Source organism: Plectropomus leopardus, chromosome 15 (assembly GCF_026936395.1).
Source record: "Plectropomus leopardus strain MGB_pleo_1.0 chromosome 15, ASM2693639v1, whole genome shotgun sequence".
Lineage (NCBI taxonomy): Eukaryota > Metazoa > Chordata > Actinopteri > Perciformes > Serranidae > Plectropomus > Plectropomus leopardus.
Window position 1 is genome coordinate 3,063,747 of NC_142190.1, and position 25,945 is coordinate 3,089,691.

The 25,945-nt window shown below is 38.4% G+C and overlaps 2 protein-coding genes across 7 annotated transcripts in view; both read right to left on the minus strand.

Annotated features, from left to right (window-relative positions):
• adora2b (adenosine A2b receptor) overlaps positions 1-972 on the minus strand; it is a 46,546-nt gene extending 45,574 nt beyond the window's left edge. Inside the window, exon 1 of one of the 2 annotated variants that reach the window (XM_088088303.1) lies at positions 761-972. The gene's annotated coding sequence lies outside the window, so the exon portion shown is untranslated. Of the gene's footprint in view, positions 1-31; positions 532-760 lie in introns of those variants that run through there. The other variant, XM_088088302.1, reaches the window with a different exon arrangement.
• Positions 973-1,590: 618 nt separating this feature from the next.
• specc1 (sperm antigen with calponin homology and coiled-coil domains 1) overlaps positions 1,591-25,945 on the minus strand; it is a 118,311-nt gene continuing 93,956 nt past the window's right edge. For 4 of the 5 annotated variants that reach the window (XM_088088299.1, XM_088088298.1, XM_088088300.1 and 1 more), the window contains 3 exons: positions 15,380-15,496; positions 8,773-8,832; positions 3,482-4,408 (listed from right to left, as the gene is read on the minus strand). In XM_088088299.1, the coding sequence (XP_087944425.1) occupies positions 4,319-4,408; positions 8,773-8,832; positions 15,380-15,496 (267 nt within the window). In that variant the 3' untranslated portion in view covers positions 3,482-4,318. The other variant, XM_088088301.1, reaches the window with a different exon arrangement.

Genomic DNA, 25,945 nt, shown 5'->3' on the forward strand with positions numbered 1-25,945 from the left:
GCGCACAAAAACATGGAAACTTGTCGCTCACCTTAATGAACCTGCACATCGTCTCTGGATGTTTTCACATCAACAGCGACCGATTCAGCGGCATCTGTGTCTCTGCAGCGCCGGCAGCGTGTCACACAAACTTCCCCTCACACACACATACACACACACACACACACACTGAGGTTTTCAGGCGGAGGAGGAAACAACGCAAGAAAAGGGGAAAAAAACGACGCCGAAAAAAAGAAAAACTCAACTTCACAGAGAAGCCACGCCCAACACGCCCAACACGTCCAACACACACACACACACACACACACACATACACGTTCACACGCGCGCACACACACACACGCACACGCGCGTGCACTGACATGGTAACATGAGTGGAATCCCCAGTGAGCGTCACTCTTCCGCCGTGCGTAATTACGCTCCAATTAAATCGCATCCAACGCTTCCACGTGCTTTCCGTTTAATGTAAAGGCTGTTTGTATAGTACACACGCGCACTCGGACACGCAGAGCTGCATCTGGTTTTAATCAAGTCGAAATCGAGGAGTTTTGGCCCCCCCCCCCGCCCCAGGCACTCAGCGGAGGCAAAAGCAACCAAAATAAGTGGATTTACTCACATTTTTAACGCCAAAATATTGTTTACCTTCCACTGCTGGCTGACGCAGATTTATGAGATGAAGTCAGAGTAGGAAGTAATATTTACATATGGAAATCAGTTTTGAGAAAGAGAAAAAAGGCAAATGAAACCAAGATCAGCTTACCGATTTAAGCCTTTAAGTTGTCTGTTTTTAGACCCATTTAATGGAGATTTTCATTATCTTTTATGATCCACGTGTTGCTGTATGAAATGTGTCTGAGCAGAAAAGGTGCAGAAACAAGCAGGAAACGCTTTTCAGTGTTCTCACATGCCCAAATGTTTCACAACCCTGGCGCAGAGCTGGAAGAGGCGCAGTGGAAAAGCAGTTTAACTAGAGCGACACACAGAGCTGCTTCTCCGAGAGCAGTGATACTCAACTGACGGTCCGCGGGCCAAATCTGGCCCCCAAACATTTGCTAATTCACAATCAAAATAAAGTGATTCACAGTGGGAATCGTTGTTGTACTTTTAGTGTACATAAGGTGCCAGAGTGCATAAAACAGCATCAAAATAGAGCTTTTTTTAATCAAAAAAGTCCCGGTGAAGGATCCCCCACACTCCCAGACAGATGTCCTCGTTAAGACCCTAATATCCTAAAATCCTTAAAAAAATAGGCATTAAAATTCAAGAAACGTACCAAAATATTAGAAACTTCCTGAAAATCCTAAAATACTTTTCTTAAAATCCAAGAAATGTCCTAAAATCCTACAAATGTCCCAAAATCCTGTATATGTTGAGAAATGTCCTAAAATCCAAGAGACATCCTAAAATAAAAAAAAAAATAAAGTCCTAAAATCCTAGAGGTGGGGCTGCTGCGTCTGACCTGTTATTTTGCAAAAGTGGCCCCCAAACAAAGCAGGTTGAGTCTCCCTGATGTTCTCGTACTTCATCCTTCAGCCTCTTTGTGTCGAAACAACCTGAAGAATACTTTTTAAAAAAGCAAACGATTAAATATAAAACTTGACAATCCTTTATTGGTCAATATCCATCCAACAGGACTCCAAACCCGACATCCAAAAATAAACAACTGCACACACTTCGTCCATTCTCACTTTTCAGGATGCATCTCGCAAATCAATAAATAACACTTTTATCGTCCAAAACAAATCTGCAAATGGAGGCTTGTCTTAATGATACCACAGAGAAAGTGCCTCAGCTCGTACCTTTATTATTTAACGTGGCATGCAAAATATGTCGATTTTGCAAAGCAGCTGCAGTACCGGAGCTTTTAAAGGTCTTGATGGAAAAACGTGAGGAAGCGACGAAGGAGGGCACAGTACGACTGCTGGATTCAGCCGACCTCACTGCTGTAAACAATGCAAACATACAGATCAATCTGTTCTCATAAAAATATTTCTACAAAACTATTCAGCAACTCTCGTAGTGTTAAATCTTTTTTTTTAGTATGGCATCACAGATGGCAGCTCGGGCTCGTCTATGGACGCACACAGTTAAAAGTGGAAAATATAAAAGGCTTCAGTTCAACTCAAACCCGTCAGTTTAAAATATTCTCCGCTCCGCAAACTCCGCCTCGATCACGAGAAGCACGCAATTTTAAAAGGAGTTTTTTTTTTAAAGCAACGTTTCAGAAAACGGGACAAGATGTACCGAAAAGTCTGGTTCAAAAGTGGACGTAGCCTCCAAAAAGTGAAGCTAATGCTAAAGTGCCTTAATCTGTAGAAACTGGAGCAAAACGGCTTGATTAAAAAACATTTTTTAAAAAAGGGAAGTTGTTACAAGTTACAAGAAAATTACTTGAAATTTTACATAAAAAATAGAAAAGAAAAAAAGTAAAAAAAATCAGCAAAAAAGTGAAAGTTAAATAAAAATATATCAACATATAGATAAAATATCTGATAATAATAATAATAATAATAATAATAATATCATTTTCTAGACATTTTCCTTTTTTGATAATTATTAACTTCGAACAATTTCTCTTTCTTTATTTTTTAAAGTAATTTTCAGGACATTTTCTTGTCATTTTTTTCTAATTTCTTGCAATTTGTGTGACCTTTCTTGCCAAGTTTTAGCTGTGTTTTCAAAAGAATTTAACCCAATTTGCTCACGTTTTAAAGGTTTCAATGCTCGTGAAAGGCGTCTGAATGCAGCACAAGAAATTGACGTCGTTCCTGGTCTCAAAGGGTTAAAGCTGCATTCACTCTAATGGCCAGCAGGGGGCGAAGTTTGAATGCATCGACGTTAGAAAACGACTCCAATTCTTTCTTTCTTTTTAAAAAAAGATTATTGAAAGATACATTTGAGAGTCCACAAATCATCGGGGGACCTCTTGGTGGCTACGTCCACTTCCTTCATGCAGTCTGTGGTCACGGCGGCGGATGTTGTTTGGTGAAAGACGACGTCGCGCTGCACACTCAGACACAAAGTTACACTTTGACCATGCATAGATCGACTGTGTCCTGGCAGATTTGGCACGTGTTGAAAATGACCAGAAGCGGAGAATTTGTTTCACAAACACTAATATTTAGCAAATAATGGAAAAATATATTTTCTACTGACAGTCGAAGTCAATATCACGAGGGTGTATTAGCGCCACTGGAGGTTAAAAAAATAATGAGCTGGGAGATGGAGGTAATTGAAAATAGGAATTTCCAAGATTATAGTCATATATTTACAAGAAAAATGTCGGATATTGTCTGAGATTAAAGTCGCAAACTAATGAAAGAAAATTTGGATATATTTTGAGATTAAAGTTGGAAATTAGAAAAAACTTGGATATAATCTGCGAGTAAAGTTGTAAATTTATCTCATTTACCGGTGACGTCTGTGGTGTGATGAGGTCAGTCAATCCTTGGAAAGTGAGGAGATGATATTCCTTAATAAAAAAAAAAAAAGATTATAATCATACATTTACGAGTAAAACCTCGAGATATTCTTTGACAAAAAAGAAAACAACAAAAAAACAAAAAAGAATTTCCAAGATTATAGTCATAAAATTACGAGAAAAAACCTCAGATGTCTGAGATTTAAATTGTAAATTTATGAGAAAAAACTTGGATATTCTCTAAAATTAAAGCCGTAAATGATTAAAAAACTGAAATCCTAAATTTGGCATCTTTGATGTGATGAAGTTAATCTAAAAGCGATGAAGCGATGTTTTTCCTCGACTAAAAAAACAAACAAACAAAAAACACAAAACAAACAAAAAATAAACGTTTTTTTTCCCTTGTATATATTGCAACTTTAATCTCAAAGAATTTCTTTTTTTTGTAAATGTCAGAAATTCTTCTCTATTTTTTAGGATATTACCTCCTTTCCCTGGCTTTGTTTTACTCCAATTGTCCTCAAATGCTGTTGCATAATACAGAAGTTTTTTTTCATTTATTTTTGTTAAAATCAAATAATTTTCTCATCCTCTCACCTCAACTGCCTGTAAATCAGATGCTTCACTGATATTTTAAGATGATACAAATGAAAAAGTGAATGTTTTTCAGTCTTTGTAAATTTCAGCGATCACTGTCCCTTTAAAAAAAGAAAGAAAAGGGAAGCTCCGTGACTGTTTTAAAATCTCTCAAGAACAGAGACTTCCTCAGTCGTGTTTTTCGTGTCACACGGTGAGCGGGAGAAAGGTTACGGTGGCAGCGTTCGGTCTGTGCAGAGGGTGAAAGTAGTGCTGACAGAAAAAGTGCTGCAGTGCCTCCGAATCATCGTCTCCGGCCGGTCAGGTCTCAAAGTATTTGTAGATCTGAGAAACGTACTGCATGACGCTCTGCCAGTCCGGCCTGTCCGTCCTCATCACCTCCTCCATGTCCTGTTAGAGACGAAAACAAAAACATTTAGAGTTTTAAAACCTGCATCAACATCAGTTTTCTTGTGCAGCATTCAGACGCTTTTCTCCATCATTTTAACCTCTGAAACCTGAGAAAGTTTGATTTCTATCAGAAACATGGGGGAAACCTAATGAGACACTTAATTGCAAAAAAAAATAGTAAAAGGTTACAATAAATGATTTAAAACTCAGCAGGGATAGATTATCCTATATTATTAAAATTTACAGCATTTCTTCACTTTTAGACCACATTGAACGAGGTCTCGGTTGAAAACATCTTTACTTAGGTCAAATCTGGACAAGATTTTCCCAGATAAATATAAATATTAATAAATGCTTTCAAACCTGCGCAAATTGGCTCATTTTCTTTGAAAAACATGGGAGGGCGATGAGAAGAAATTGGCAAAAAATAGCAAGAAATTAGTGAAAAGTTACAAGAAAATTATCAGAAAAAAGGTCAGGGAAAAAAAAAAAACTCCGAAAAGTATGTAAAGTAATGTAAAGTCTTGTCCCCTTTTACTAAATGTTTGTGTTCATTATGTTTTTCCAATGTTTTTGACAGAAATCAACCGACATTCTCACATTTCAGAGGTTAAAATGAACGTGAAAGGCGTCTTAATGCTGCACAAGAGAACTGATGTTGATCCAGGCATTAAAGGGTTAAAGTGTAGAGTTATGACATTTTGACTGATTATTTTGAGCTTTACAAACAGGACCACTGTGAGGACAACCAGAGACAGTGTCCACAGATAAAATGCAGCTTCCTTCATATTTAATATTTTCTGCAAGTGCTCCGTGAGTGATCATAAAAGTGTGACCGTTAACGGCGAGCAGCGTTATTATGAAGTCACTCGTGACGGGAGCGTCTGCCAAAAGCCATAAATATGAACATTAGAGGCTTTTTAAAACATTACAGCATCCCCATCTGCCGAATCAGAGCAAAACATGCAACATCTGCAAGTTTCATCACACAGAAACGTCCTGAAATCTCAGATCAGACCGGGCAGATGGTAAACGAGGAGTTTCAGGGATTTGTTTTTCATTTGTAAATATTTTCTGATTTAGATGCTTATTTTTATGTGCTTTCATGTTCGTCATAGAAGTGTGTGGACTACAGTCACAAATTTGATGACTTTAGACTCAACTTGATCAAATCAAAAAAGACTTGCAACTCAGCTTGGACTTCAACAGCAATGACTTAAAGGAATAAACCACCCAAAAGTGAAAATTCAAGTGATTGTTTACTCCCCCTCATGCTGACAGGTGAAGTTTTATAGTCCACAAAACTCTGCCGGAGGTTCACGGGGAAAAAAAATACATAATTAAGCTACAAAATGTCTCCAGACTGCTCATACAAAGTAATTCAAGTGTCCTGAAGCCCCGACGTGCCAAGTTGTTTTGAAAAACATCACTAGCGTCATGTTTTTAGCTCTGTTGTAGCTCTGAGTGTGGGGGAAGCAAGAACAAAAAATACCTATAAATATGCAAAACAAGAGGAAAACCAAACTAATCAAGAAAATCCCACCAAAAGTTCTGAAATTAAAAATATCTATGCATACATTTTTTTCTGTGATATAACTTTAAATGTAAAATCCCCCCTTCTTTACAAACCAATTTTCTGGTCCTTTTGTCACCTTTTACTAATTTCTTGCTATCTTTGGGACATTTCCCGCCTTTCCCTCATTATTTCCCCCAAAAGAAATCAAACCAATTTCTCAAGTTTCAGAGATGAAAGTATCTGTGACAGACACCTGAACGCAGCACAGGAAAACTGAAAACTTAAAAAATGGTCTCAATATACGACTCTGGTGAGCTGTGTTACGCTGCAGACGCCACGCGGAGGCAAATCGTGGCCGAAAGCGATGAGTCAGACAGTGAAGCGAGCTTTCACATGACTCGCCATTGAGCCGCCGTCACAGTCGTTTCCCCGAGTTCAGAGTTTTTAACAGAAGCTTCAGCACAGTCACTGCGCTGATGTCTCAAGCTCTTAACGGGAGGACGATCAGCTGCTCCTCCCTGCGTCTCTCTGACTCTTCTGTTTATGCAACGCAGAAAGAAAGCAGTTGAAAAGCTGGAAGCATGGGAACAAATTTCTAAATTTCCAACCACAAGCACGTAACGGGGAATTTATAAGACAAAGAAATATGAACTTTGGTCTCGGAGAAACATTCAAGCCTAATTCACTTCCTCGCTGACGTCCAGCTGGCTCTGCAAACGAGCTGTTGGGCTGATTTGTGTATTTTCAAAGTCGTCCCGGAGCAGTTATGTTGGCTGCAGTTCCAGAGAGAAGAAATCTCCGGCAAATATTCATCTTTAATCATGTTCTTTAAAACACAGAGCTGTCATCACAAGTGCAGAACAAGGCGAGACATCGTGCACTGATATAGAACAGGGAGGGACGGAGGTCACACTGATTTAACCCTTACTGTGCATGTCTCAGATCACATTCAACATACATTCAAAACAAGAATACCGCGTCGGGATTGCTTTACTCCGCGCAGCAGTCAAGTTGCATTTACAGTCTACGTCCACGTCTGTGAAAACATGGACGCTTCACACCCACAAGATCTCTACAATCAAAATTAGAGTCACCGAATGTCTCCCCCTCTGCTCCTCAGATATGATGTTGAGTAACGACAGAAAAGTGTTTTTGCTGAACATTATGATGTCACCATGAAGTTGGCCTTTGTCAGAATTTCATCATTCATTTTATCTTTAGTCTAATCAATTTTTGTTTATGAAGCTCCTTATAACAAAAACAATTTGCCTCAGAGGGCTTTACAGCAGACGACATCCCTCCGTCCTTAGACCCTCACAACTAACGGAAAAAAACCCTTTTAACGTGGGAAAAAACCTCAGGAAGAGCGACTGAGGAGGGTCGCTCTTCCAGGACGGACAGACGTGCGATAGATGTCGTAAAAACAATTACAGTAGATGACAAAATGATATTTAAGAAAGAAAAAGACAGATAGGAGAAGAGCAAAAGAGTCAGAAAGAGAGAGAAGTGCACAGCAGCACTAACGGCAACAACAACATAACAAATAACAATCATAACAGACAAAGGCGTGACTGATAATAATGGCAGTGGAAGGAGGTGCAGCCAAAGGCAGGATCACAGCGTCAGTGCAACCATGACCATGATCCAACCGCAGCCATGACCTGGGAAATTAGCCATTTGTGTGAAATTTTGTCTTAATCTGACAAAGGGACTCGTTGCTTGCTGCTAACTCCACAAGTCTATCTGTGCGTGTCGAGGAGGCTTTCAGCTAGCATGTAAACTCTGGCGTGCAGATACTGCGAGCTCTGGTTGTGTCTTTTTGAGCGTACATACGTAAACGCGGCTCCCATACTAGGAGTTGCAAGCCACAACGAGACTAAAACTATGACACCACTGACGTTTTTCAAAACAACTCGGCACGTCGGGGCTTCAGGACATTTGGATTACTACAAACGAGCAGTACTTTTTTAAATTTTTAACGTTGGATTCCTGGTCATCATTTGCTTCTATTGTTTGTGAGAAGAACAACACCTCCTCTAAAAGAAGAACCTCCGGCAGTGTTTATGGACGATAAAACTTCACCCGACTTTCCATCTGTATGAAAGTGAGAAGATAATGACTAAATTTTCATTTTTGGGTGAGCTATCCCTTTAAATGATAATTTTAAAAAGGCATGGGAATCTAAATGATGAAGCATGACCAGGCTTTGGGTGTATCTGTGTGTGTATGAATAACAGCTGAATCTGTGACCTGAAGACACTCAAGTGACTGTCTGAGACAAATGAGTCATCATGTGTGACTGTTTTATACAGAAAAATTATGCATGTGTCGAAATGTTTGAACTATTTCTCTGAATTTACGCCACATTTGCTACTATGAGCAAGTCGCACTGCGTCACCAGAAATAAATACGGTGGTGGTTTGTTTACGGCATGACAAAACACAAAGTGCTCGCAAAGTCTAAATATTTCAGTGGCGCAGCTGCTCGTTACTCAGCCGTTCAAAGTTAAATTATATTTGAATTATGCAGCAAGTTTCTCTTGATGCAAACATACATTTACAATTTCCAGAGCACAACGTGTGTGTGCATGTCTGTGTGTGTGTGTGTGTGTGTGTGTGTGTGTGTGTGTGTGTGTGTGTGGCACAGGCTCGAGGCGATTCAGCAACAGAGATAACCGATATGACACAGTGAAGCTCAAGACAGTCAGGAGGAAAAGTGGCCAGACAAACTGTTTCCAGTTTGTTTCCTTAACGTTATCTCTGTGTGTGTGTGTGTGTGTGTGTGTGTGTGTGTGTGTGTGTGTGTGTGTGTGTGTGTGTGTGTGTGTGTGTGTGTCGGCTCGACTCACTAAGGAGGGTTTGATCCCGATGCTCTCTGCAGCCTGGAAGGCTAAGGTCAGATTCCGGACCTGAAAGAAAAACAAACGTTTGAGAAACAGCGTGAGGCTCTCTGCACCTCGTCATCCTGCAGCCGCACACACGGAGGTTCAAACGGCAGCAGTGAGCCCACAAATACAATTATAAACCTTTACAAACACACAAAAGACAGTCGAAAATATACAGTATGTGAGGCTCAGCCTGTTTGCGTTTGCATTTCAGTGTATTATATTAACCGCCTGTTTATTTGACGAGTGTAAGTCTATACTGTGAGCCTGAATTCCTTAAGATTTAGCCTAATTCTCCCTGTAAAACTGGGGAATTTCTTATATAATCACTTCTTCACGTCAATAAAGTGATCAATGAAAACTGGAGTGAAATACAAAATATCCTCATATGTAATATGTTTTTTGGGTATACAACGTCAATCTGAGTTTTAATGTCCATTTCAGGTCAAGTAATTTCACACAAATACCCCTATACATGGAAAGATAAAGAGATGGTTATAGCAATGGTAAAAATTAATGTAAAAAAGACCTAATAAAATAAATAATAATAATAATAACAGATAGATGGATAAATCGATATAAAAATAAGTAAAGCAAATAAATACATAAACACACATACATAACAAATCATATTAAATTAAAATAAAATTGTTATAACACAAAAAAGATGGCTATAGTGATAAATAAACGTAAAATTTAAAAACTATGACTAAATGAAAAAATTAGTCGTTAAATGTCTAAGTTTCAGTGATGATTTCTGTAAACATATAAATATATATAAATATATACATATATAAAAACAACTAAATAAATAAATAAAACAAAATACATAAAAAAAAAATAGAAATTGCGCTCAATAAAATATGGTTAAAATCAGTAAAATAGTGATTAAAAATAATCTATGTAAAAATTAATTAATACAAAAATAAATATAAAAAATATAACAAAAATACAATTTACAGTAAAAAAAAAAAGAAAAAAATTTAAAAAAATAAATAAATAAAAGAAGAGAGAAACTACCACCAGACTTTGTCACCAGACTTTCTCTATGCTGTTAAATGTACGCCATGAGTAAACAACAACAAAAGAAAAAAACAACTAACACAGTCTGGTAACCCATTAGAGACAATATATACATACATATTCATGTACAAACCGCACTAATTAAGCGAAAACAATAATACAGGGATGTCATCGCGCTGTAAGATGGTTGAAGAAGAGTCATACAAGTCAGTATTCTCAGATATCGGGGAATTATTTGTGAGCACTGTTGATAGAAACTTTTAGCCGCTCTCGACATGAAGAGATTGCAGGTCCATGAGTCGCTCACAGTGACTCTCACGAGCACCGAACTGTCGCATTAACTGCCTCTGCACATCAGCACGGCTGAGATGATGAATTTATAAATCATAAATTCTTGATAATCAGCTCTGCAGCTGTAGAGTGCATATTTGAAAAAGCATTTTTCCTCTCTTTCGCCTGAAATATAAGTCCAGCTATAAGATTGTTTTCTTAAAAAACATTAGATGATGGAGAGTGGAGGCGGACAGATCGTATGGGAGCAGACTGGGTGTTTGGGCCTCAGGAAAGTCACTCAGCAAGACTTATTAAAGCAAACGGGCGTCTTTTGAATTATTCACAGAGATGTTTCCATCACCTGCTCTGTGCTGCACATTCGTACCGACACCGCGCACGCATGCCGACATGATTAAACCGTCACACAGGACGCGTCAGGCCTCTCGGAGGTGTTTGCCCATTGTTTTAACGCCGCCGCGGGCTGACAGACCTGCAGTCCCCAGAGAGGAACCATATTGTTTGTACAGTTTAGTGAACATACCACCTGCGTGTCCACATTACAGAGCTGTCGACGCCTCACCGTCCAGAAGCTGCCGCCCTGTGCTCAGGATCACGTACAGTTTGACTAAACTCGTGCTGCATTCATAATTTATCTTCCGGGCGTCTCTTAATGCGTGGACGCCGTGTGGACAGTATGACAGACCTATAAAATGTCTGCAGCTTCATAAAGGACGTCTGGAACGTGCAGCTTAATGGTGGAAAAAATGACTCCTGGTAAAAATGCTTTCAGAGCATTACAGAGTTTATTTGCCTCCTGGCAAACATTACATCTTTCAGACCTTCACTGTGTCAGCATATTGTTTTTCCCAACGTTTACAGGTTCATGTTTTCCACAACTTATTGAGCTTATTGAGCCTTTATGTGCGGTATTTTCTGGAGACACAATTCTGCAAGTTTGAGTCGGAGAGGAGACGAAATGAGACACGAGCGTATCTATAAAGTTCCCAGAGTCTTATGTTCCTTACCTCATCCTCTCAATATGACTAACTAATGAAACTTTTTTTACGTTCTCAGCTATGTTTTGTTTTTTTCCTCAGTAAAATAAAAAAAAGAAATTTGTTTATAGCCTTCACATGCAGCCCATCGCCAGAAAAAATGTTGGCATTATAATTTTCTGCAAACAGACATATAAATCATAATGTAGCAGATACTCTTATGTTTCAACAGTGCTGTGGTTAACATGCGGTTATGTTTAGGCACAAAAAATACTTGGTAATAGTAAAGAAAAGATCATGTTTTGGCTGAAAATACCTGGTTTGAAACACAGCAATCGGTCACTAAAAACATCCACATTTGGCAACTGAAAAGTTGCTGGAAAAGCAGCAATTACTCATTTTCTTGTTTGTTGGTGTCTGAAGCTTGGCAGGTGAAACCGCTGAAAACACGGCGACTACAAAACGACCATGTTTGGGGACTAAAATGCTGCTGAAAAAACAGCGATGAATCCTGACGTTTAGGTTTAAGCACAAAAAATACTCGGTTGTGGTCGGAACAAAATCATGTTTTGGTTTAGGGGACCTAGTTTAGACAATACCCACTACAGGACACCCATGTTTGTGCTAAAAACTGCTGAGAAAAACAATAATGACTTCTAAAAAACATCCGGTTTTGTTATTGGTGCTCTGCAGCTTGGCCGGCTTTTCACCATAAACCATCTCATGTGCTATGTCACTTTAGAAACTTTGATATGATGTGTATGAAATGTGCAAATGATACATATTTGTGTTTGCAGAGACATTTTTTCTGTCCACTGGGCTGACTGATGTTCCCTGAAACCTGTGTGCTTTAACGACAGAACTGGTTTTCACCATTCAAACTGCATTTAAAACATCCATCTCCCTTCGGTCTGTGAAGCCAACTCTTACCAATCTCTGACAATTTTAGTTCATATTAAGAGACTTACTGTAGATAGCAAACTGGATTCTGCAAATCTGCTGTGAGGAGTTCAGCTCACTAAACAAACGCAACGTCCTTCTCATTTAAACTCAGCCTCGTACACAGGAAAGGATTTTGTCAGCAAAGCATCCAGTCATTGTTGCAGTAACCTTCATGGGGCTCTTTGTCATGAACACCGTGCACCGAGCTGCACATGTGAATGACCTCACTGCTCTTTCTTTTACTTCATTTTGTCAAGTGCAATTGCACAGTAGAGTCGTCTGTTCAGAGACACAACAGGCATAAATACAGGGCTGTCTGAGGTGTACGCAGGGAGGCTGTAATTAGGCTCGTTTGAGATGAACTGCGCCCGGAAATTAGACGAAATCAGGCAGCAGCAGCAGCAGCAGGAGGCGGTGACCAAAAGCTGCAGTCATGTTCACGTTGGACACTTTTTTTAGCAAAGATGCTTTGTTTCTAGCAGCCTTCAAAGAACGTACAGGAAGTCACAGAAATATCTACATCCTGTTGTGGGCCACATGTTATTATCATCAGCTATGCAAGATATGTTTGTTAACATTTGAAATATTCATTCAAAACATGAGACAAATAGTCTACAACAGCGATATTCAACTCGGAGCCTGCGGCCCAAATCTGGTACCCGATGGGGTGCCGGGTGGACCCCCAACCCGTCTCTAATTCACAATAAAAATTAAAATGATTTACACAGGGAATTATTTTTGTACTTTTAGTAAACATAAGATGGCAGAGTGCAAAAAACAGCAACCAAATATCAGAGAAATGCCCTAAAATCCTATTATATGTCCTGAAATCAGGGAAATGCCCAGAAATCCAAGAAACGTCCTCAAATCCTAAAAACGTCCTAAAGTTCCAGAAATTACCTAAAATCTGAAAATATCGCATAATCCTAGAAACATCCAAAAATCCTAAAACCGCCAAAATTGCAAGAAAAACGTCCTAAAATCTTCCTCACCCTCTTGCCTTCAGAGGTCCTGGCGAAGCCCCTAATGTCCTAAAATCCTAAAAATGTCCAGAAATCCTAGAAATGTCTCAAATCCTAGAAACTTCCTAAAATCCTAAAAATGTCCAAAAATCTGCTGCGTCCGGCCTCTTGTCATTTTGAAAAAGTTTCCCCCGAGCAAAACAAGCTGAGTATCCTTCGCCTACAAGCTAGCAGGGTTAAATAATGAAAATCACAACAAAAATTAGGGGTTTCTACAAAACACGGTGTTTGTGGTCAAAACTAAGCGCCAACTAGCTCTACGATCAGGTGACATCCAGGCATTTCCCATCATGCCCCGGGTCTATAAACTGCAGCCTGGCTGATTTTGTGAAGTTATTGTTGGCCACACGTGCGTGACATCAGAGGAAATCGGGATGAAACGGACACAAATCTCTGCAGCATGAGTCGTGCAGCGATCAGTTCTGCACAGGGCTGGTTCATCTCGGATGAGCCTGTTTTTTTTTTTTTGTTTGTTTTTTAGTAATTAGAAAAAAATGCTCAGCAGTGAAATCTGATTACTGAGTTCATCTTCTGGGAATACTCTTAATAAAAAGCAAAACTGTTCTAAAGGCAAGTTTTGCACGTCTTTCAAACATCCTGATAGTTTTGGACAGTCTCAGACTCTCTGTGTGTGTGTGTGTGTGTGTGTGTGTGTGTGTGTGTGTGTGTGTGTGTGTGTGTGTGTGTGTGTGTGTGTGTGTGGTCGTCCATCAGTCAGCAGCCCAGAAAAACATCATGAATTCCATCATTTCCTTCCTATTTGTTATTTTATGTCCCTCCCTGCATTATTAATTACCACTTTTTATCTGCAATTAAGTCCAGTTTTATTTATAAAGCCCATTATCACAAATCACAGTTTGCCTCAGAGGTCTTTACAGCGCACGACATCCGTCTGTCCGACTTAGGAAAAACTTCACCCCAAAAAAACCTGTAACGGTGAAAAAAACAATAGAAACCTCAGGAAGAGCGACTGAGGAGGGATCCCTCCTCCAGGACGCACAGATGTGCAATAGATGGTGTAAAAAACAAATAAATTACAGTAGATGACAAAATGATATACAGGGAAGAGAAAGAGAGAAAGAGAGGGAGGGAGAGAGGTGGAGAAGTGCACAGCATCAGATAATGGTAACAATAACGTAACAAAGACAAAATAATAAACTGTAATTTATGTCAGCATGTAATGTTACATGCAAATACTGCAGTTTATGTAAGAGCCGATAACAGTCACGTGTATATTAATAGTGGTGGTGCTCATCTCCAGTTCCCATTTTCTGCGATAACCAAACTGTTATCTATTGGTTTTTCTAATATCTAAAAAAAAAAAGTAATGAGCTGCTCAAAAAACATGACATAACCAACCCAACATGATTAAACCTTTTTCTTCTCTTTTTTCGAACCCTGCTTCTAATTTGGATGGCGGAAAGCCGAGAATATGTGCAACCCTCATCACTCTTGACCGGGAGAGCTTAACATTTTTTGTGTTTTCAAGAAATACTCAGCATGCAGTCTCACACAAACTCTCCATCACTGGACGGCTTAACAGTTTCTCTGCTGATTACGGCGGTGCAGTTTGACGCAGAAGTCGAGCAGTGTATTAAATGTCAAATACTGAAATTTAAAATACTGAAATGGACCGCTGAATATCAAAATATAAACCATGCTTTTGATGTCATGTTTTGGGGCTTCACAAATGTTTCTGAGGGTTTCTGCACTTTGATGCTCTGGATGTTGACATGGGAAGTCTCATAAACATCACTGTTCTGGTACAAAAACACAGAATTGCTCATAAATAAATGTATAAGTATGTGTGGGTATATATTTAGCCTTTAACTGGCGCTGATGCAGCTGCTTTGTATTTTGCTTCACACTTATGCACTGCTGCACCTCTTTAAAATGTTGTATTCTCCTTAATTTTGTGCGTTTTAGACGCTATTTTTAGCTTTTTTTAATTAATATTATCTCAATGGGTTTTATTTTCCATCTCATGCATTCTGTGCATTCAATTTTTATGCTTATTTTTATTTCACTAGTGGGTTTTATCCATGTGAAGATGCATATTCTGCTCTGATCTTATTTTATTTTTACATGCTGGTTTTATTATCTCTTCTATGTGTTTTAATGTGAAGCACTTTGATGCATGTAATTTCTTTGTAAAGCACGTTGGGCTGCGTTTCTTGTATGAAAGGTGCTGTACAAATCAAGTTTATTAATATTATTATTAACATTTGGATCGGGGGTGCAGATGGAAATGTGCATGAGGAGTGTGGTGTGAGATTTATTTGTGAGTGTGTTTGTAGTTTTCCTGTAGTTTTGTACCTTATCTTGACTGATGAGTTCCTGGTAGGGGATGTGGGCGGGCAGATACGTGTGCAGGAGGGCGCAGAAGGCCAAGCCGTCGCTCCAGCTGCTGCTGAAGTTGGTCACATCGATGTTCTGCGGACAGAGAAGCAGAGGAGACAATAAGCTTAAAGTGCCCGTAATTTGTGTCAGCCCGTTAATAGCCTCTTGACAACATGAAAAAAAAGCCATTAAGTCATAGAACCACAGGAAACAACATGAGAATTAAAATTTAATACGCTGTTCTGGGTCTTTCAGAGTCCATTAAAGCCCGGTCTAGTTTCCTTTGGAGGATCTTCTTAAATCCCACTTTCAGCCTCTGATGCTCGCTCTGATCTCTCCTCTGGGTGAAAACGTGCACAGCAGCACGTCCAGTCTGTCGTGTTTTTGTGTGTGCGCACCATTCACAGAGCGCTGTCACCTCATGCGCTGTACGCAGCGTTTTCAGGGTCTGATAAGAGTCGGGAGTTCGGAGGAAAGACTTCCTCCGGGCCATTGTTTGGCTCCCTGTTGGATAGATAAGTTATTTCCGGTGTCTTCCTCTGCTGTCCCTCTCAGGAGCTTTGGGGACGAGGCTCACCGCCAGCGAGACTCTCCTGAGTCATGAGTTTGTGTCCGGGGGCTGAAATTATTGTTTGCTTTAACCTTTGAATCCTGAGCGAATTGTGAAATTCGCATGATTTCTTGAAAAACATGAGAAAGAGGTCAATAAAGCCTCATTCTCGTTGCACAAAAAGCACGCTAACGAAATGCGTCTGCAGCAGACTTGAGGTTTTATCGCCTGCAGCTCTGATCAGCATTGATGGGAACACAACACCGGGTGAACATGGTAATTTCAGCTCCTTAACCCACGAGATACAATGACACACTGCCACTAGTTACCCTCCTTCTCCTCCTAAGCAGCTAAAACATTGATACGAACACATCTGCACCGAGTCTGAAAGAGAGACTGAATAAGTACGAGATAAATAACGAGAAGAAACCACTGAAAAGTTTTCAAACACCTCTGACCCTGCTGCTTTCTACTGTTTACCTGTTATCTTGTACGTCTGTTAAGTCGCACGGACCCACCAACAAGACAACACACATGCCAGCTGACAGAAAGGCCAAGTCATTCTCCAGCGGTAAGTTCAGTGGCAGTGGGAAAACAACAAATTGCTCATATTTAGCAGGTGTTTAAAAAAAAACCTGCATGCACACGCTAAATTGGGAATGAGGTATAAGAAACTTGGTAAGAAATGTACAACAAATTGCAAGAAATTGGCAGATTTAGAAAATTTGCTTGGGATAAATATGTAGTGGAAAAAGAAAAAAAGGATAGGAAAAAAAACTTTATTTGTATTGTCACACAATTGTTATAACTTTTTAAGCATTTTTTCCAATTCTTGTTTTTTCTACTTTCTTTTTAAACATTTTCCCTTTTTTTCCCCAATTTTTAGGCAATTTTCTTGTACTTGTTTTTTTTTTTACTAATTTCTGAGTCATATCTTTTTTCGTTGCTCATTGCCGTCTTTCCATGTTTTTGTCAGGTGATAGATAAATAAATTGGTTAATGTAATTTTTTTATTTATTTGATATAAACTTTCATTAGCCATGTTAACAGCTTAGTAGGAATATTGTCTTTTTTTTGCTAAACTAGGACTATTTTGCATGTAAATGTACTCAGAGTTTTTCTAATTGTCTGGGATAAAGCACAGCATTAAATATCTTTGGGCACATCTATGTTTACGCACACAAAGCATTAGCTGTAGAGATGCTAAAGATCGGCCGTGCAGCTCTGTGTTTGTTTACCGTCGCCTCTAAGCCCCCGGTCTTCAGTCCTGACCCTGAGGACCAGAGTTAATCCAAACAGTGACTGATCCATACATGTGACACCAGGGGAATGTAATTAACTACATGATGGGATAGAAAAACAGCACAACTCGAGTCCTGAGGACGGGAATTAAAAATCATGGCTCTAAGTCCCTGCGGTCATGAATACCCCTGAGCTGCTACGAACTGTTGACAGATTTGTCTTTTCTGATTGCCGTCACTCGCTCTGACGGATGCCGGTGACGACAGATTAAAACTAGCTGCAGTTTCAAGGTGAGCGGCTGATGACCTGGTGGAGAAAAAAGCGACTGCGGAGCTGATTCGTGTCCTGCTTCAACATCGGCATGTTGGTTTATTGTTGTGAAGTTGACACTCACTTTGGTCACTACATGTCTCTGGTATGAAAATGTGCCTTTAGCTAAACTTTAGTGACCCTTTTACTTATTTGGGCCCAAATATAAACTGCACGTGAGTTTTTCCTAAATCATAAATAAGGTCAACCGTTTTGAATTTACTTTATTTTGTGGAATTTTTTAATACGTTAACAAACTCCTCTCACACATTAAATTGACTGACTTCTGTCAAACATGGCAAAAAATTAGCAAGAGATTAGTAAAAAGCTACAAGAAAAAAGCCAAAAATAAGCACAAAAAAAAGAAGCTGAACATAAGCACAAAAAATAAAAGTAAAAAACAAAACAAATGAAAAAACAAAGAAAATGAAAGATTAAAATTTAAAAAATGTATATATTCTGTTCAGTAACAAAAATTTAAATATATTATTATAATAATTACAAATATTCTTTTCTGGACATTTTTCCTTTTTTAGATTATTTTAAGATAATTTTCCAATAACTCTCCACACTTTGTAAAAACTCATTTTCACATTCTTTTTTTTTGTCACCTTCTAAAACTTTCTTACAATTTGTGAGAAATTTCTTGTCAAGTTGGTCAATGCCTTTGCTCTCCATTAAAAAATAAAATAAATTCAACCCAATTCGCTTAAGTTTTTAAAGAAATGAATAACCTGTGAAAGGCATCTCAGTGCAAATAAACTGATGTCGATCCAGGTTTCAAAGGGTTTGAAATAAAATTTTAGAAAACCTTTAACACATCAATAAAAATAATAATATGTTTTAATGTAAGTAACAAACGGGGAATCTCATATGATCATATATATCAGTAACATATTTTACCCTGGTTACTGTCTCCTCTTAATGTCGGATGAACTTAACTTAACTTAATAGACCCGCTGATTTTTCCTCTGCCGTTTTCAGAGCTTGAATTTGTTTTTGAGTAAAATATTTCAAAGGCAGAGGTGAATAAATTCATGTTCCCAGGGTCCTTTGTTTCCCAGCTCAATATCCTCTTAATATGACTCATAATGGGGAACTTTTAAAGGTTTTTATGTTCTCAGTGGTCTGACTCAAAGGCAGCGTTGCAGTCAAGACCATTTAAACAAAGACCAGTTCATGACCTTAACCAGACCTACACTGAATGACGCATTTATGTTAAAATGAAGAACATGCAAACTATGCAACCACCTCTTCATACTGACGTGAAAAATAAAAGAATCCCATGAAAACACCCGCAAAAAAAGTGAATAGTTATTATTGACCAATTATTGCCAAATATATGTGTATGTAGGTGTAAGTGTACCATGAGAAATGTCTGGACAAAGTAAAAAAAAGGCATCTTAGAGGTGAATTTTATATGTGGGAATTTGGGATTTTAAAGATAAAACAGCCAAAATCAACCTGACCATCTTTAGTCAACACTACTTTTTTGTACAGACATTATAGTGATGTGCTGCAGTATTTTAGGCTATGTGATGATCTCATAAATCGCTTTATATTCTGACAGCCATCACTGATCTTTTTTTCATTGAATCTGCTAATTGCCGACTAGTTTTTTTTTATCTAAATGTGTTATATTTTTACGCTTTTGTCATGTTAAACATATGTCATAAAGACATCTCACCAAAAGAAAAATTAAAAATCACCCACCAAAAGTTTAAAAAATAATAATAATAAATTCTTTACAAATCACCAAAAACTTCAAAAAGATTTTTTTTTTAGATTTGCATTTGAGAAAAAAAAATGCATTTCTTTTCTTCAAAAATCACCTAACTGATGAATGCCACAAAACATTAAAATTTCCTCCTGCTCACACTTTACAAATAAATTCATGGAGACCCAAATTCAGTCACTTTAACTTATGATGGTCAAGAGGGAAACAATCATTAAAAGGATCAAACATATTAAAAAAAAACAACAAACTCCTGTCATTATGCACTTTAAAAACCACTTTGATACTCAGCATGAACTAACAGTAATTTTACATCAACTGGTCTCTATTCTGCAGGTAACGTTTTGGTCGTCTCGTGCTCTGACGGTGCAGCAGAGAGTCTGTGGATGTCTCGTCTCCGTCAGTCTCTGCCTGTCCATTAAGTCTGCAGGGCAGACCTGTGCAGTCATGTCAGCCCACATTCCTCCCATAACTCCCCCCTCACTCCCTCTTACCTGGCTCAGCAGCACTGCTATTAATGTGTGATGTATGCACGCATGCACGCACGCACGCACGCACGCACGCACGCATACACGAAGCATCCATCAGTAATCTTTATCTTTTCTTTTCTTGACTATGTAATAGCGCCTTTAAATATACATTATTTAAAAAAATAATGAATTCAGAACAGAAGTGAATATTTAAATATAACTGAGAGGACTGTCTGTTATTTTTGAGAGGCATAAGGGGAGGGGCATACAGCTTTAAATGGCATATTGTACTTATTTTACTGCCGATTTTCTTTTTTCTTTTTTTGTGATTTTTAACGCAAAAATGTGTGTGTGTGTGGGGGGGGGTTACAAATTTTTGGCAAAGTTGTTTCTTTCATTTTTTGGGGGTAATTTTTACAGAAAAACTTTTCCCTTTTTTTTCTTTATTTTTTTAAAGTATATTTTTATCTTGCTTTTTTTTATTTGGTGATTTTTTTTATTAGATTTCATTTTTTTTTTGCAATTTCTTCTCTTTATAAAATGTCAGCTTTTTTTTTCCTTTAAAACTTTTGGGTGGTTCCGTTCTTGGTGGTTTGGTGAAAACCACATTACCAAAAATTACACCATGTATAACAACCAGAATCTGTAAAAACAGAGATTTTTTAACAAATTACGCGTTATTACACAGGTTTATGAAAAATTACGCCATGACTTTTCCAAAACCTTCAGGGTATATTTAGTTTTCCAAAACTTATGTGATTATTTTCAAATTCTGTGACTTCTTTTCATGACTGTACGAACCCTAAAATATCTGCTGAGAGAGGTTTGCACAGTGCAGTTTGCATGAGGGAGTCTTTGGAGAACTCTTGTCCTAATCCAGCAGGCAGGTATGCTGGAGTTCAGGGTGGGAGAGGAAAGGGGTCAGCTGGCGGTGGCGGAGCGTTGGGGGTTGGGAATCGTTCAGGGTAAAAAGAGAGGGAGAGGCATGAATGCTAAAACAGCAGCGGACAACAACAGCTCTCTGGGAGCCGGCTCAGAAAAGCAAACACAGCATCAAGCGACAGGAAGCGTCTCGCTCGGCACACAAAAGGCCGAGCCGTTTGCTTTTTAGGGCTCAGAGAAAAAGAGACGTACGAGAGAGAAGCAGGGGCTCGTACAGTCAGAGAGCGAGCCGACCACGGGGGAAAAACCAGAGAAGATGATCTGTGCATGTTTGCTTTGGTTCGCCTCCAAGTGTGAATCAGATAAGATCTGTGATAACATCAGACTGAAATTAAATTACAAGTGAAAATGATCGTGGAAACTTTCATCAGGTGATGAAACGCAGACTCAGACGAGTCACACATACAGCTGCTGTTACAAAAACCAGGAAACCCCAAACTGCAGCAATCATTCGATCTGAAAACGACACAAAACACAAAAAGCAGCAAGCAGAATATCTGCAGCTGCTGTAGGAACTGCTGTTAGTGAAAAAAACTGCTGTAAAATGTGTCTGTTTTTGCAGATATAAATGTACGTTTTACTTTTTATATTCCTCACAAAAGCAAATGAGACTAGTCCTGCAACTGACGACTACTCACGAGTCAGAAAAGAGGTTTCCCAGCAGCCCAGCTGCCAGAGCAAAACATGGGTATGTTTGCAAACCCCGGATATATTATATTTATAAAGTGCACTATTATATGAGCTGACTCTGCAGTCAGGAGGTGGAGGGGACAGTGCATGCTGTCGCACATGCCGGGCTGCAGACCAAAATTCAGCAAGGTCATTACTGTGTTTCCAGTGTCTGTTTCAGCAGGAAAAGCAGTTTTTTTTTTTTGTTTTTTTTTTACTATGACAATGTTGATAGTGCCACAAAAAACAGTCATTGTCACTACTTTTCCTGCCAGGACAGTTGAAAGAAAAGCTGTTTTGCTGCTGAGATAGTGCCACAAAAAATGTTTTGTTTTGGGGTTGTGTGTACTGAGACATCACTGCTTTTCCTGCCAGGATAAGTGACACAAAAACAGTTGTTTTCTTAAGGAGACGCTGCTTTTCCTTCCAGGTTCTGCCACAAAAAGTGGTTGTTCTTTATAGAGATACCTCTGCATTTCCTACCAGGAAACTGCTACAAAAAGCGTCTGTTTTTGACAGTGAACTTGCAGCTTTACCTGCTGTGTTAGTGCCACAAAAACCTTCTTTTTTTGTGGAGACATTGCTGTGCTTTTTGCAGCAATAGTTCCACAAAAAGAGATATTGTCACTATCGACAGTGGTATTTGTATCGAGACATGGCAGCTTTTCTCACTAGGATAGCAGTTGTTTAATTTTGAGATATCACTGATTTTCCTGCTGGGAAAGCGCCAAGAAAAACAGTGTTTTTCTGCTGGGATAGTGGCAAGAAAGTGTTTGTTTTTTTGCAAAGGACATTGTTGCTTTTCCCGCAGGAATTGTGATTGCATTATTTTTGTCTTCAAATAAGTGATTTTGTGGGACAAACAGCCCAAAAGAATTCAAGTCCTGATGGCATAAAACAGGAAAAAAGCAGCTTGTCGTCACAGTGGAGGAGCTGGAAACAGTTAAAGCATTTTTCCTTTAAAAAATGTAATAATGGAGCAACCACTCCAGACGACTACAGCTGCAGAGGACATTAAAGACCAAGGACAGCGTATCCTCTCTGCAAACTATTTAAAAAATGGAATTCACAGATGAGCTGGAAATGAGCCAGGCACTAAACACTTCACCGACAACAGTTTAACACTGTGTGCAACAACAAGGGGTGAAGTGTTGGCTCTCTGCTGCCACATGGAAACGCTACTCGGACCGCGGGTCACGTCCAGGAACACGGAGTTAAGCCGTTACACTTGACACCGGGATGTCAGCGTGCCATTATTGCAATACGGAGCTCTGAGTCACACATCAAGAATGTAAAAAACACAATGCAGCCTGCAGCGGGCGGGCGAGGAGGGCCGGAGCATGACTGTGACACACAGTTTGTTAAAAAGCCATCAGTCTAAAAGCAGGAGAGACTGATGAGCTGCTCTCAGTATTTTTCCTGTCACAGAGTCTCTTCACCGCCCCGCCGCTGAAAAAATAAAAAGACAAACGACCGAGAATAAAATGTGAGAGAGAGACAAAAGCAGAAAGGAAGAGTGGAACCGAGGAAAGAGGAGATACGATACCTTTTTTCTATAAAACATGCACTTTGTTTCAAAAAATCTATTAAACCGACTGAAATTATGTTTACTTGACATGTAAGTGTAATTTAATGTAAATGTAGTTATATTTACTTAAAGTTGTTTCAACTGACAAGTGAAATATATTTTAAAAAATCTATAAACTGACTGCTTTAAAAAAACGTGAGTAAATACAACAATGTTAAATGATGTTCACTTTACATCTAAGTGTTAAGTTTGCTCAAAATGTAGTCATATTTTACTTAATTTTGTGAAGTTGTTGCATCTTAAAAACAGCAAGTTAAAATAAATCAATCTTTCTACATTTTAGCAACATCACTAAACTAAGTTTACTGTAAAAAAAACATCGGTTTTCTGTTGGTTAAAATAAAATACTCATATTTGAATTATTTATAAAAATAAAGAAATAAATGAATGAAAATAAAAACTTCCAAATTTTCTAACTTACTCGTTGGCAAAATCCTGCTCATCATGACCAAGTTAAGTCAGACTAACTTGGTTTTCTTAAATTGCTAACAAAGTTATAGCATTTGTCATTTTAAAGTTGCAACAACTTCACAAAAGTAAATATTTAATAAAGATAAACTTTACGTACACTCAACACTTAGATATAAAGGAAACTGATTAAAATTTGTAGTTACAGTTATTTTCCTTTTTCAATGCAATCAGTTTCCTAGATTTTTTAAAGTATATCAAGTTCTCTATTTTTACAGTGTGGCAATCTCCGATCGCATATTACTGAATAATGGCATGCAAGATCTCCCTATTTTCCCCACAGTGGTGTTAAAACAGACCATGTTATTATCATTACTGCTATCCGGTCTCTGATCATGTTTTTTCCTTTTATTGTATTGTTGTTTTTAACTATTTATTGCACTTTTATGTGAAATGTCACGTGCAAATTTATTTTATAGTCTGTTAATTTATTCTTTAAGTTATCCGTAATGTAAATTGGTGATTTCGTATTGTCAATTTGTGACTATGTTGTTTGTATCTTCTGAAAATGAAATAAAGTAAAATAAGACAGAGGAGGACAAAATCTAGCAAAGATGAGATAAGAGAGTTTGGAGGGAGAGAGAGACGCAGAGGGAGGGTGATGATGCATTAACGTGCCACGCAATGAATCACAGTCATGAGCAATGACGGGCTGAGAGCCGAGGCAGGCGGGACGGTGGAGACAAAGACGGGCAGCAGGGAAGGTCACAGAGCTGCTGTGTCGACTCATCCTGTCTCTACGTACGACTTAATGGACTTATTCTGCACACGGGACGCGATACAGAGCGAGGAGGGCGACACGGGTCAGAGAGGTCAACTACAGACCTGCCTGTGACGGACAGTGTTCACCTGTCGGATAAAATAAGACATCGCAGGTGATCATATTAAAGATTATATAAAAAGGATCTTTGAAATGACCATATGGACTGCAATTTAGGTCAATATTAAATCCAAAATATATAAATAAATATGCCCATTCTGTAAATCCTGCAATAAACAAATAAGGCAATAAATATATAAATTAACCCTTTGAACTTAACCCCAGACAGCCTTAAGGTGGGCTCAAGCATGTTTTTATTTGTATTATTTTTTTTCAATTTTTAATTTTATTTTTCTAACTATTATTTTTATTTTAAATTTTTATTTCAAATTTTCCTGGATATTCTTTAGTATGATTATTTAATTATTATTTATTTATATTAATATGATTATTTATGATTTAAGGAAAAAAAATCAATATGTCACATTTATTAAAATATTTAAGCTGTTAATATATGTATTTGTTATTTTTTATTCTATTCTTTAAATTCAAATATTTATAATTTATTTATGTATTTTTTTTTATTTTATTACTTACTTCTAAATTCAGATTCTTCTGACTAGTCTTTAGCAATTATGGTAATTTCAGGAATAAAAAAATCAACACGCCACATTTATTAAGAGCTATCAGTCGTTTGTAACAGCAGCACCTCTATGATGACCACCTGTAGTCTGTTATTTTACGCTGATGATATCACTCTTCCCATTGATCCCACATTATCAGACCTCAGCGACGGTTACTCTTTGAACTGCGACTCCCCCCTCCCGTCCTCGACGTCTGACCTCCATTCCACACTCGCCTGGGGGTCCATTCCTGTCTCTTCAGTGGCTTCGTGTGTGTGAGCGAGTGTGTGAACGTGTGTGTGAGTTTCCCAGACGTGGCCGGATGAGCGGTGCTCCGTCAGGCCCAGCTGAGCCTCATGTTCAGAGCCTTTGCTCATTGTTCCCATCCTGAACAAACAGCGTATTTATTTTTGTTTGGCTTCTATGGTTAATTGAGAAAAAAAAAAAAAGAGTTTAAAATGTGTCCAGAGCTGTCCTAAATTAAGACATCAAAGAGCCTGATAAATATACAGTATGAGGCTTTTCCAACAAACTAAATGCTTAAGAAAGGCTCTGCTGAGCGAACGTGGCCAAAAATGGACACTTTTGCAAAACCAGGGAGAAGATTTTGCTTTTAAATATGAAGCGAAAAATGTGTGGAAATTTAGGCATCGATGATTGAGGCTTGAAAAAGTTTTGACACAAAAAAGATGAGAATTTGCTGTTAAAAAGGACAAAATTAGGCATTAAAAAAGGTCAATTTTGCTTTGTGATTATGAAATCTGGCTGCTATGTAACTTCAATTTAAATGATGCAAAGACTTCGAGATACACAGCAGGAAACAATAACACATAAATTAATGCAGTGTTGGAATGAAACTACTTACATTTACTTATGAGCTACACTTAAAGGAATAATTCTCCAAAAAAATGAAAATTCGGTCAGTATCTCTTCACCCTCATATAGATGGAAAGTCAGGTGAAGTTTTATAGTCCACAAAACACTGCCGGAGTTTCACGGAGAAAAGGTGTTGCAATCATCTCCCGAACAGCTGAAGCAAATCGTGACCAGGATTCAAATGTTAAAAAAATACATAATAAAAACACAAATGTCTCCATACTGCTTGTCCGAGGTAATCCAAGTATCCTGAAGCCCCAACGTGCCAAGTTGTTTTGAAAAATGGCTAAAAAAAGGCTAAAGCGTGATG